Source organism: Oncorhynchus clarkii, chromosome 5, assembly GCF_045791955.1.
Source record: "Oncorhynchus clarkii lewisi isolate Uvic-CL-2024 chromosome 5, UVic_Ocla_1.0, whole genome shotgun sequence".
Lineage (NCBI taxonomy): Eukaryota > Metazoa > Chordata > Actinopteri > Salmoniformes > Salmonidae > Oncorhynchus > Oncorhynchus clarkii.
In genome coordinates, this window is record NC_092151.1 from 87399651 (window position 1) to 87413304 (window position 13654).

At 46.4% G+C, this 13654-nt stretch overlaps 1 protein-coding gene across 1 annotated transcript in view; it reads left to right on the forward strand.

Moving 5' to 3' along the window:
- Positions 1-13654, forward strand: part of LOC139409507 (hemicentin 1) — a 242956-nt gene that overhangs the window by 63096 nt on the left and 166206 nt on the right. The window contains exon 6 of the mRNA XM_071154768.1: positions 4456-4562. Within this exon, the coding sequence (XP_071010869.1) occupies positions 4456-4562 (107 nt within the window). The remainder of the gene's footprint in view (positions 1-4455; positions 4563-13654) is intronic.

The window sequence follows — 13654 nt, forward strand, 5'->3', positions numbered from 1 at the left end:
TAGTCCACTCCAGGCCCTGGAACTGAACTGCTCACTGGATATCCTCATGGGCCAGGCCGCAGGTGGTGAGGGTAGGCAACAACACCTCTGCCATGCTGGCCTTCTACACGGAGGGCCCTCTGGGGTGTGTACTTAGTCCCCTCCTGTACTCCGTGTTCACCCACGACTGCCGGGTAGGTCTGATCACAGAGAGCGATGAACCAGCCTACAGGGAGGAGGTCAGAGACTTAGCAGTGTGGTGCCAGGACAACAACCTCTCCCTCAATGTTTGTAAGACCAAGGAACTGATCGTGGACTACAGGAGAAAGAGGGGGGAGAGCATGCCCCCATTCACATCGACAGGACTGTAGTGGAGCGGGTCAAGAGCTTCAAGTTCCTTGGCGTCCACATCCCTAAGGACTTAACATGGCCCACACACACCTGCACAGTCGTGAAGAGGGCATGACAACACCTCTTCCCCCTCAGGAGGCTGAAAAGATTTGCCATGGGTCCTCGGATCCTCAAACAGTTCTACAACTGCACTATCGAGAGCATCTTGACTGGCTTCATCACAGCTTGTCATGGCAAAGGCACCTTTCTCGACCGCAAAGCGCTACAGAGGGTGGTGCTGACAGCCCAGTACATCACTGGCGCCAAACTCCCTGCCATCCAGGACCTCTATATCAAATCAAATCAAATTATATTTGTCATATGTGCCGAATACAACAGGTTTAGACCTTCCTGTGAAATGCTTACTTACAAATCCTTAATCAACAAGGCAGTTCAAGAAATAGAGATAAGAAATATTTACAAAATAAACACAAACATTTTAAAAATAACACAAGAAAATGACATAACAATAACGAGGCTATATACAGGGGGTACCGGTACCGAGTCAATGTGAGGGGTACATGTTAGTCGAGGTCATTTGTACGTGTAGGTAGGGGTAAAACAGTGAGTAACAGCAGTGTAAAAACAAAGGGAGGGCGGGTCAATGTAAATAGTCCGGGTGGCCATTTGATGAATTGTTCAGCAGTCTTATGGCTTGGGGGTAGAAGGTGTTAAGGAGCATTTTGGTGATCAACTGTATCAGGCAGTGTCAGAGGAATGCCTGAAAAATGTCCAAAGACTGTTCACTCTGTTACCTTCTGGCAAATGGTACCGGAGCATGAGCTCTCGGACCAACAGGCTCTGAGACAGCTTCTACCCCCAAGCCATAAGACTGCTAAATAGCCACAAGGCTACTAAATAGTTCATTAAATGGTTACCCGGACTATCTGCACTGACACTATCATCCACTGACTATTTGCACTCACAAGACTATACACTGAGTGCACAAAACATTATGAACACCTGCTCTTTCCATGACATAGACTGACCAGGTGAATCCAGGTGAAAGCTATGATCCCTTATTGATGTCAAATTTTAAATATACTTCAATTAGTGTAAATGAAGGGGAGGAGACAGGTTAAATAAATATGTTTTAGCCTTGAGACAATTGAGACATGGCAAGACAAAATATTTAAGTGCCTTTTACACGGGGTATGGTAGTAGGTGCCAGGCGCACCGGTTTATGTCAAGAACTGAAACGCTGCTGGGTTTTTCATGTTCAACTGGGGCGGTGCAACTCAATATTAGAAAGGTGTTCCTAATGTTTTGTACACTCAGTGTATATACTATATACACACTCGTAGACACTACATTAACACTCACACAAAACCCACACACATACAGTACATACACACACACACATAAAACACACACACATACAGTACATACACACACACACATAAAACACACACACATACAGTACATACACACACACACATAAAACACACACACATACAGTACATACACACACACATAAAACACACACACACTTTTACACTCACCATTTACTGCTGCTAGTCTGTTCTTTGTTTTACTCTTATTATGATCTATCTTTATGCCTTGTCACTTTACCCTGCCTTCATGTACATATCTACCTCTAATACCTTATTATTATCTATCCTGCTGCCCAGTCACTTGACCCTGCCTTCATGTACATATCTACCTCAAATACCTTATTATTATCTATCCTGCTGCCCAGTCACTTGACCCTGCCTTCATGTACATATCTACCTCTAATACCTTATTATTATCTATCCTGCTGCCCAGTCACTTGACCCTGCCTTCATGTACATATCTACCTCTAATACCTTATTATTATCTATCCTGCTGCCCAGTCACTTGACCCTGCCTTCATGTACATATCTACCTCAAATACCTTATTATTATCTATCCTGATGTCTAGTCACTTTACCCTGCCTTCATGTACATATCTACCTCTAATACCTTATTATTATCTATCCTGCTGCCTAGTCATGTTACCCTGCCTTCATGTACATATCTACCTCAAATAGCTTGTTATTATCTATCCTGCTGCCTAGTCACTTTACCCTGCCTTCATGTACATATCTACCTCTAATAGCTTGTTATTATCTATCCTGCTGCCCAGTCACTTTACCCTGCCTTCACGTACATACAGTGCCTTGCAAAAGTATTCGGCCCCCTTGAACTTTGCGACCTTTTGCCACATTTCAGGCTTCAAACATAAAGATATAAAACTGTATTTTTTTGTGAAGAATCAACAACAAGTGGGACACAATCATGAAGTGGAACGACATTTATTGGATATTTCAAACTTTTTTAACAAATCAAAAACTGAAAAATTGGGCGTGCAAAATTATTCAGCCCCCTTAAGTTAATACTTTGTAGCGCCACCTTTTGCTGCGATTACAGCTGTAAGTCGCTTGGGGTATGTCTCTATCAGTTTTGCACATCGAGAGACTGAATTTTTTTCCCATTCCTCCTTGCAAAACAGCTCAAGCTCAGTGAGGTTGGATGGAGAGCATTTGTGAACAGCAGTTTTCAGTTCTTTCCACAGATTCTCGATTGGATTCAGGTCTGGACTTTGACTTGGCCATTCTAACACCTGGATATGTTTATTTTTGAACCATTCCATTGTAGATTTTGCTTTATGTTTTGGATCATTGTCTTGTTGGAAGACAAATCTCCGTCCCAGTCTCAGGTCTTTTGCAGACTCCATCAGGTTTTCTTCCAGAATGGTCCTGTATTTGGCTCCATCCATCTTCCCATCAATTTTAACCATCTTCCCTGTCCCTGCTGAAGAAAAGCAGGCCCAAACCATGATGCTGCCCTCACCATGTTTGACAGTGGGGATGGTGTGTTCAGGGTGATGAGCTGTGTTGCTTTTACGCCAAACATAACGTTTTGCATTGTTGCCAAAAAGTTCCATTTTGGTTTCATCTGACCAGAGCACCTTCTTCCACATGTTTGGTGTGTCTCCCAGGTGGCTTGTGGCAAACTTTAAACAACACTTTTTATGGATATCTTTAAGAAATGGCTTTCTTCTTGCCACTCTTCCATAAAGGCCAGATTTGTGCAATATACGACTGATTGTTGTCCTATGGACAGAGTCTCCCACCTCAGCTGTAGATCTCTGCAGTTCATCCAGAGTGATCATGGGCCTCTTGGCTGCATCTCTGATCAGTCTTCTCCTTGTATGAGCTGAAAGTTTAGAGGGACGGCCAGGTCTTGGTAGATTTGCAGTGGTCTGATACTCCTTCCATTTCAATATTATCGCTTGCACAGTGCTCCTTGGGATGTTTAAAGCTTGGGAAATATTTTTGTATCCAAATCCGGCTTTAAACTTCTTCACAACAGTATCTCGGACCTGCCTGGTGTGTTCCTTGTTCTTCATGATGCTCTCTGCGCTTTTGACGGACCTCTGAGACTATCACAGTGCAGGTGCATTTATACGGAGACTTGATTACACACAGGTGGATTGTATTTATCATCATTAGTCATTTAGGTCAACATTGGATCATTCAGAGATCCTCACTGAACTTCTGGAGAGAGTTTGCTGCACTGAAAGTAAAGGGGCTGAATAATTTTGCACGCCCAATATTTCAGTTTTTGATTTGTTAAAAAAGTTTGAAATATCCAATAAATGTCGTTCCACTTCATGATTGTGTCCCACTTGTTGTTGATTCTTCACAAAAAAATACAGTTTTATATCTTTATGTTTGAAGCCTGAAATGTGGCAAAAGGTCGCAAAGTTCAAGGGGGCCGAATACCTTTGCAAGGCACTGTATCTACCTCAAATACCTCGTACCGCTGCACAATGATCTGGTACTGGTACTGCCTGCACAGAATATAGATCCATTTTGTATTTTATTCCTCTTGTGTTACTATTTGTATTTAATTATTATTTCTTAACTCTGCATTGTTGGGAATGGCTCGTAAGTAAGCATTTCACGTAAAGTTGTATTCGGCGCATGTGATAAATACAATTTGATTTGATTTCAGCTCAATATTAGTTTGATGAGTTCAATTCTATTGTTTTAGCTCTGAGATGATGAAGTTTGTTTGGTTTGTTGGCTGCAAAGAAAATGTAAATGTATTTCCAAACAGGGAAGCTCGTCGGGAAGAGCGATGGTCTGACGGAACTCCTGCACATTCCTAACTCTGCCAGAGTCGTCAACATCAAGGATCCGGAGCCTGGAATGTGGTCCATTAAGGTAAACAATAAATTCCTCATTCCTCACACGGAAATGTTTGTCCAAAATATTTAGGGATTTCCTCTCTCACGCTTAAAGTAAGCTGGAGTAGTTGTAAAAAAATGACTTTTATAGGTCAGCAGTATGGCCTACCGATCAGCACACACCCAGGAGGCTCTACGCTACTTCTGCTGGTCCCTTGAGCAAGACACTTATCCTGAATTACTGCAGTAATACATCAAGGTGTGCAGATGTAATTGATAAGCCATGCTTCGGTTGAAGCATCTGTCTGCTGACCTACTGTAAGACTGGAATGATAGAGAAGAAGACATTCTTTATTCTTCAGAGTTGGCTCTCCGTAGCGATCTGATGGTCTGACGGTCTGATGGTCTGATGGTCTATTGGTCTGACGGTCTGATGGTCTGACGGTCTGATGGATGTGCCATGGTCTGATTTGTTTTGTGCCATGCCATGTCATGTATTAAGGGCCCCCAGTGTTCAGTTCCTGTGTTCAGTTCCAGTGTTGGGTTTCAGTGTTGGGTTCTAGAATTGGGTTCTAGTGTTGAGTTCTAGAGTTAGGTTCCAGTGTTCTGTTCCAGTGTTGGGTTTCAATGTTGGGTTCCAGTGTTCAGTTTCAGTGTTCAGTTTCAGTGTTGGGTTCTAGTGTTGAGTTCTAGAGTTGGGTTCCAGTGTTCTGTTCCAGTGTTGGGTTTCAATGTTGGGTTCCAGTGTTAGGTTTCAATGTAGGGTTCCAGTGTTGGGTTCCAGTGTTCAGTTTCAGTGTTCAGTTTCAGTGTTGGTTTCCAGTGTTCAGTTTTTGTGTTGGGTTCCAGGGCCAATGGAACTGTATTTCAGGGCCCTGCCCCCTTGCTGTGAGGTGAGCGCAAACAGAGATGCAAAGCAGGGTGCCCATAATGTCAACGCTGTCAGACACGAAATTACACATTTTTACCTGAGTGATTTGTTGTCGTATGAGGAGGGGGCGTGAGGGGCGCTGTTTAGTCTCTGAAAGCCCCTGTGGGGCCACTTTCCATGTCCTAGCCACTGTCCTAGCCACTGTCCTACATGTCCTAGCCACTGTTCTACATGTCCTAGCCACTGTTCCACTTGTCCTAGCCACTGTTCTACATGTCCTAGGCACTGTCCTACATGTCCTAGTCAATGTCCTACATATCCTATCCACTGTCCTACATGTCCTAGCCACTGTCCTAGCCACTGTCCTACATGTCCTAGCCACTGTTCTACATGTCCAAGCCACTGTCCTAGCCACTGTTCTACATGTCCAAGCCACTGTCCTACATGTCCTATCCACTGTCCTAGCCACTATCCTACATATCCAAGCCACTGTCCAAGCCACTGTCCTAGCCACTGTCCTACATGTCCTAGCCACTGTCCTACATGTCCTAACCACTGTCCTATATGTCATAGCCACTGTTCTACATGTCCTTGCCACTGTCCTACATGTCCTAGCCACTGTCCTACATGTCCTAGTCACTGTCCTAGCCACTGTCCTTGCCACTGCTGTGTTCTGTGTACTGTGTTTGTAGCCACTGTCCTTGCCACTGCTGTGTTCTGTGTACTGTGTTTGTAGCCAGGGATGATTTATGAAAAAGAGGGATGAAAGGAAAGATTATGTCCTTCCTCCCTGGGTGGACTAGCCTCCTGAGGGGGAGTTTAGTTGGGTGGGGTGAGCTGGTGGTGTACGGTCTGAGCAGCGAGCTGGACAGATTGATGACCAATTTCTCTGTAGATCTGGCTGCTGTAGTTGAGGCTGAAGTCTCAAGAGGTATATTTTTTTTGTTCCTCAGAGTTTTGGTTCTTGTCAAGTGTTGTTATTAACTGAGGTTGTCGCAGCAATGGCTCCGGCCGAACCGCCCCGCGTCCTTGCATATCACTCCTCGGGCTCTTTCATGTCATGTCTCTCTGTTTTCTGGCCCCTCCCTCCCCTACTCCCATTAAGCCCCAGTTCACTAGCCACCATGACCTCATACTTCCCTGCTCAGAGCCAGACTACTGTTTGTTTACTATACTAGTGTTATTATATGTTCTTGTTCACAGAGTAAGTCTTTAAACCTGATTAGTGAACCTGAACTAGTGGACTAGCCTGACTGTGGTTGACACAGATGAACTAGTGGACTAGCCTGACTGTGGTTGACACAGAGGAACCAGTGGACTAGCCTGACTGTGTTTGACACAGAGGAACCAGTGGACTAGCCTGACTGTGGTTGACACAGAGGAACCAGTGGACTAGCCTGACTGTGTTTGACACAGTGGAACCAGTGGACTAGCCTAACTGTGGTTGACACAGAGGAACTAGTGGACTAGTCTGACTGTGGTTGACTAGAAGTTGAGCCAGTGGACTAGTTGGACTGTGGTTGACTAGAGGTTGAATAAGTGAACTAGTCTAACTGTGTTATGGTTGACTGGAGGTTGAACCAGTGGACTAGTCTGATTGTGGTTAACTAGAGGTTGAACCAGTGGACTGGTCTGACTGTGTTATGGTTAACTAGAGGTTGAACCAGTGGACAAGTCTGACTGTGGTTGACTAGAGGTTGAACCAGTGGACTAGTCTGATTGTGGTTGACACAGAGTTTGTACCAGTGGACTAGTCTGACTGAGTTATGGTTTACTAGAGGTTGAACCAGTGGACTAGTCTGATTGTGGTTGACTAGAGGTTGAATAAGTGAACTAGTCTAACTGTGTTATGGTTGACTAGAGGTTGAAACAGTGGACTATTCTGATTGTGGTTGACACAGAGTTTGTACCAGTGGACTAGTCTGACTGTGTTATGGTTGACTAGAGGTTGAACCAGTGGACTAGGCTGACAGTATTGTGGTTGACTAGAGGTTGTACCAGTGGACTAGTCTGACTGTATTGTGGTTGACTAGAGGTTGAACCAGTGGACTAGTCTGACTGTGGTTGACTGGATATTGAACCAGTGGACTAGTCTGACTGTATTGTGGTTGACTAGAGGTTGAACCAGTGGACTATTCTGACTGTGGTTGACTAGAGGTTGAACCAGTGGACTAGTCTGATTGTGGTTGACTAGAGGTTGAATAAGTGAACTAGTCTGACTGTATTGTGGTTGACTAGAAGTTGAACCAGTGGACTAGTCTGACTGTGTTGTGGTTGACTAGAAGTTGAACCAGTGGACTAGTCTGACTGTATTGTGGTTGACTAGAGGTTGAACCAGCGGACTAGTCTGACTGCATTGTGGTTGACTAGAGGTTGAACCAGTAGACTAGTCTGATTGTGGTTGACTAGAGGTTGAATAAGTGAACTAGTCTAACTGTGTTATGGTTGACTAGAGGTTGAAACAGTGGACTATTCTGATTGTGGTTGACACAGAGTTTGTACCAGTGGACTAGTCTGACTGTGTTATGGTTGACTAGAGGTTGAACCAGTGGACTAGGCTGACAGTATTGTGGTTGACTAGAGGTTGTACCAGTGGACTAGTCTGACTGTATTGTGGTTGACTAGAGGTTGAACCAGTGGACTAGTCTGACTGTGGTTGACTGGATATTGAACCAGTGGACTAGTCTGACTGTATTGTGGTTGACTAGAGGTTGAACCAGTGGACTATTCTGACTGTGGTTGACTAGAGGTTGAACCAGTGGACTAGTCTGATTGTGGTTGACTAGAGGTTGAATAAGTGAACTAGTCTGACTGTATTGTGGTTGACTAGAAGTTGAACCAGTGGACTAGTCTGACTGTGTTGTGGTTGACTAGAAGTTGAACCAGTAGACTAGTCTGACTGTATTGTGGTTGACTAGAAGTTGAACCAGTGGACTAGTCTGACTGTGTTGTGGTTGACTAGAGGTTGAACCAGCGGACTAGTCTGACTGCATTGTGGTTGACTAGAGGTTGAACCAGTAGACTAGTCTGACTGTATTGTGGTTGACTAGAAGTTGAACCAGTGGACTAGTCTGACTGTGTTGTGGTTGACTAGAAGTTGAACCAGTGGACTAGTCTGACTGCATTGTGGTTGACTAGAGGTTGAACCAGTAGACTAGTCTGACTGTATTGTGGTTGACTAGAAGTTGAACCAGTGGACTAGTCTATCTGTGTTGTGGTTGACTCACTAGAGGTGGATGTATCTCTAGGGGTATCTGTTCCGTTCTCTGACCAGCTGTGTCTTCCAGAGGTTAATATCATGCTGAGCTGTCTCACTTAACCCTTACAGACAGAGCAGGGAAATGGCTGTGTTTAGCCTCTGCTACCAAGGGCTGTTGGCTGTACTCAATGTTACGGTTAGGCTTTTGTTTTGGGATTTGTCTGTGTGATGACTGTGTTTCGCCATGTTTTGATGGTGAAAAATGCTCTTTTACAACATTCTGTAACTGTTCTGACTGCGGTAAGTCTATTTTAAACTAAGTATGTAATAAACTGAGCTTTAGGTTGGGTTTAGTATGGCTGCTCTAAGGTGAAAAGTTCTGTTTTGTCTTCTTCCTCCACAGTCTAAACACAACCCCACAAGACATTACCCCTGACCGCGCTTTGACCATTCAGACATTCCCAGTGCCTCAAGAGTAGGGCTGTGACAGTAATGAAAGTTTGGATTACCAAAAAACAGCGGTTACGTTTATAATCGTTCGATTAGATTTTTTTTTATATATGCCCACACCTTTCTGTTGTTGTGTTACGCCCACACCATTCTGTTGTTGTGTTACGCCCACACCATTCTGTTTTTGGGGTACGCCCACACCATTCTGTTGTTGTGTTACACCCACACCATTCTGTTGTTGTGTTACGCCCACACCATTCTGTTGTTGTGGTACGTCTACACCGTTCTGTTGTTGTGGTACGCCCACACCATTCTGTTGTTGTGGTACGCCTACACCATTCTGTTGTTGTGGTACGCCCACACCCCACACCATTCTGTTGTTGTGGTACGCCTACACCATTCTGTTGTTGGGGTACGCCCACACCATTCTGTTGTTGTGGTACGCCTACACCGTTCTGTTGTTGGGGTACGTCCACACCATTCTGTTGTTGGGGTACGCCCACACCATTCTGTTGTTGGGGTACGCCCACACCATTCTGTTGTTGTGTTACGCCCACACCATTCTGTTGTTGTGGTACGTCTACACCGTTCTGTTGTTGTGGTACGCCCACACCATTCTGTTGTTGTGGTACGCCTACACCATTCTGTTGTTGTGGTACGCCCACACCCCACACCATTCTGTTGTTGTGGTACGCCTACACCATTCTGTTGTTGGGGTACGCCCACACCATTCTGTTGTTGTGGTACGCCTACACCGTTCTGTTGTTGGGGTACGTCCACACCATTCTGTTGTTGGGGTACGCCCACACCATTCTGTTGTTGGGGTACGCCCACACCATTCTGTTGTTGTGGTACGCCCACACCGTTCTGTTGTTGTGTTACGCCCACACCGTTCTGTTGTTGGGGTACGTCCACACCATTCTGTTGTTGGGGTACGTCTACACCGTTCTGTTGTTGTGGTACGCCCACACCATTCTGTTGTTGTGGTACGCCTACACCATTCTGTTGTTGTGGTACGCCCACACCCCACACCATTCTGTTGTTGTGGTACGCCTACACCATTCTGTTGTTGGGGTACGCCCACACCATTCTGTTGTTGGGGTACGTCTACACCGTTCTGTTGTTGTGGTACGCCCACACCATTCTGTTGTTGGGGTACGCCCACACCATTCTGTTGTTGTGGTACGTCTACACCGTTCTGTTGTTGTGGTACGCCCACACCATTCTGTTGTTGTGGTACGCCTACACCATTCTGTTGTTGTGGTACGCCCACACCCCACACCATTCTGTTGTTGTGGTACGCCTACACCATTCTGTTGTTGGGGTACGCCCACACCATTCTGTTTTTGGGGTACGCCCACACCATTCTGTTGTTGTGTTACACCCACACCATTCTGTTGTTGTGTTACGCCCACACCATTCTGTTGTTGTGGTACGTCTACACCGTTCTGTTGTTGTGGTACGCCCACACCATTCTGTTGTTGTGGTACGCCTACACCATTCTGTTGTTGTGGTACGCCCACACCCCACACCATTCTGTTGTTGTGGTACGCCTACACCATTCTGTTGTTGGGGTACGCCCACACCATTCTGTTGTTGTGGTACGCCTACACCGTTCTGTTGTTGGGGTACGTCCACACCATTCTGTTGTTGGGGTACGCCCACACCATTCTGTTGTTGGGGTACGCCCACACCATTCTGTTGTTGTGTTACGCCCACACCATTCTGTTGTTGTGGTACGTCTACACCGTTCTGTTGTTGTGGTACGCCCACACCATTCTGTTGTTGTGGTACGCCTACACCATTCTGTTGTTGTGGTACGCCCACACCCCACACCATTCTGTTGTTGTGGTACGCCTACACCATTCTGTTGTTGGGGTACGCCCACACCATTCTGTTGTTGTGGTACGCCTACACCGTTCTGTTGTTGGGGTACGTCCACACCATTCTGTTGTTGGGGTACGCCCACACCATTCTGTTGTTGGGGTACGCCCACACCATTCTGTTGTTGTGGTACGCCCACACCGTTCTGTTGTTGTGTTACGCCCACACCGTTCTGTTGTTGGGGTACGTCCACACCATTCTGTTGTTGGGGTACGTCTACACCGTTCTGTTGTTGTGGTACGCCCACACCATTCTGTTGTTGTGGTACGCCTACACCATTCTGTTGTTGTGGTACGCCCACACCCCACACCATTCTGTTGTTGTGGTACGCCTACACCATTCTGTTGTTGGGGTACGCCCACACCATTCTGTTGTTGGGGTACGTCTACACCGTTCTGTTGTTGTGGTACGCCCACACCATTCTGTTGTTGGGGTACGCCCACACCATTCTGTTGTTGTGGTACGTCTACACCGTTCTGTTGTTGTGGTACGCCCACACCATTCTGTTGTTGTGGTACGCCTACACCATTCTGTTGTTGTGGTACGCCCACACCCCACACCATTCTGTTGTTGTGGTACGCCTACACCATTCTGTTGTTGGGGTACGCCCACACCATTCTGTTGTTGTGGTACGCCTACACCGTTCTGTTGTTGGGGTACGTCCACACCATTCTGTTGTTGGGGTACGCCCACACCATTCTGTTGTTGGGGTACGCCCACACCATTCTGTTGTTGTGGTACGCCCACACCGTTCTGTTGTTGTGTTACGCCCACACCGTTCTGTTGTTGGGGTACGTCCACACCATTCTGTTGTTGGGGTACGCCCACACCATTCTGTTGTTGGGGTACGCCCACACCATTCTGTTGTTGTGGTACGCCTACACCATTCTGTTGTTGGGGTACGTCCACACCATTCTGTTGTTGGGGTACGCCCATACCATTCTGTTGTTGTGGTACGCCTACACCATGCTGTTGTTGTGGTACGCCCACACCCCACACCATTCTGTTGTTGTGGTACGCCCACACCATTCTGTTGTTGTGGTACGCCCACACCATTCTGTTGTTGTGTTACGCCCACACCCCACACCATTCTGTTGTTGGGGTATGTCCACACCATTCTGTTGTTGTGTTACGCCCACACCATTCTGTTGTTGTGTTACGCCCACACCCCACACCATTCTGTTGTTGGGGTACGTCCACACCATTCTGTTGTTGTGTTACGCCCACACCATTCTGTTGTTGTGTTACGCTCACACCATTCTGTTGTTGGGGTACACCCACACCATTCTGTTGTTGTGGTACGCCCACACCATTCTGTTGTTGTGTTACGCCCACACCATTCTGTTGTTGTGGTATGCCCACACCATTCTGTTGTTGTGTTACGCCCACACCCCACACCATTCTGTTGTTGTGGTACGTCCACACCATTCTGTTGTTGTGGTACGCCCACACCCCACACCATTCTGTTGTTGGGGTACGCCCACATCACTCTGTTGTTGTGGTACGCCCACACCACTCTGTTGTTGTGTTACGCCCACACCATTCTGTTGTTGTGGTACGCCCACACCATTCTGTTGTTGTGGTACGCCCACACCATTCTGTTGTTGTGTTACGCCTACACCATTCTGTTGTTGTGGTACGCCCACACCATTCTGTTGTTGTGGTACGCCCACACCATTCTGTTGTTGTGGTACGCCCACACCATTCTGTTGTTGTGGTACGCCCACACCATTCTGTTGTTGTGGTACGCCCACACCATTCTGTTGTTGTGGTACGCCCACACCATTACAACACAGAAAAGCAGCTTTTTAACATACTTAATTACCATGTTTTGGAAGGAAAACTATTTCATTCATATTGTTATTCATTATTGTAGTCACATTTAATAGAAATCATCTGGAAACATTGGACACTTACTTTAGTTGCTAGATGGTTCCCCCTCCCCCACACACAGAGTTCCCCTGAAAGAATGTGAACCTTTTCCGCACTGCACACATACTAAAACAGTGTTTCCCAGGCCATCCAATGGGTTTAGGTGAATAGTTTTGAGGGGATTTCTATGCTTGTGCCATGCTGTGTGGTTCAGTCATGGTAATGGACCATGACACCTGGGCATAGATTGTGTGTGAAAGAGTTTGATCCTTTTTAATCTGTCTTTAATTGGTTGCTGGTTCACATCACCCCCCCCCTCAATCATAACCTGTCCCCCTCCATCACAACCTGTCCCTCTCCATCACAACCTGTCCCTCTCCATCACAACCTGTCCCCCGCCATCACAACCTGCCCTCGCCCCCCCCCCCCCTGTTTCTCCTTGGATATCCAGGCACTCACTTAGATATTTGTTCCAGGAGAGTGTGTGTGTGTGTGTGTGTGCTTTCCTCTCCCAGGGATACACCAGGTTGGTCTCCTTAGCAATGAGCACGTCTTGGCTTCATACTGCGTGGTGTTTTATGGCCCATGATAATAGTTCAGGAAGGTTGTAACTTGAAAAGTATGCGAACAACCCAGAGGGAAAGCTGCAGTGGCAGCCTGCCTGTCCCGTTCCATCCCTCTGTGCTCTGGAGACGGCAGCAGCACCGGTCCTCCTGGAGCTCAGAGAACACATTGATTTGTAAAAGAAGCAGGGGACAGCAGCAAGACTGTATCTTTAAGTGACTCCGGGACGGGACTTCTCTTGCCAAAGAAGACAAAGAGGAGGAAAAAAAGAATGTTTTTCCGTTTGATG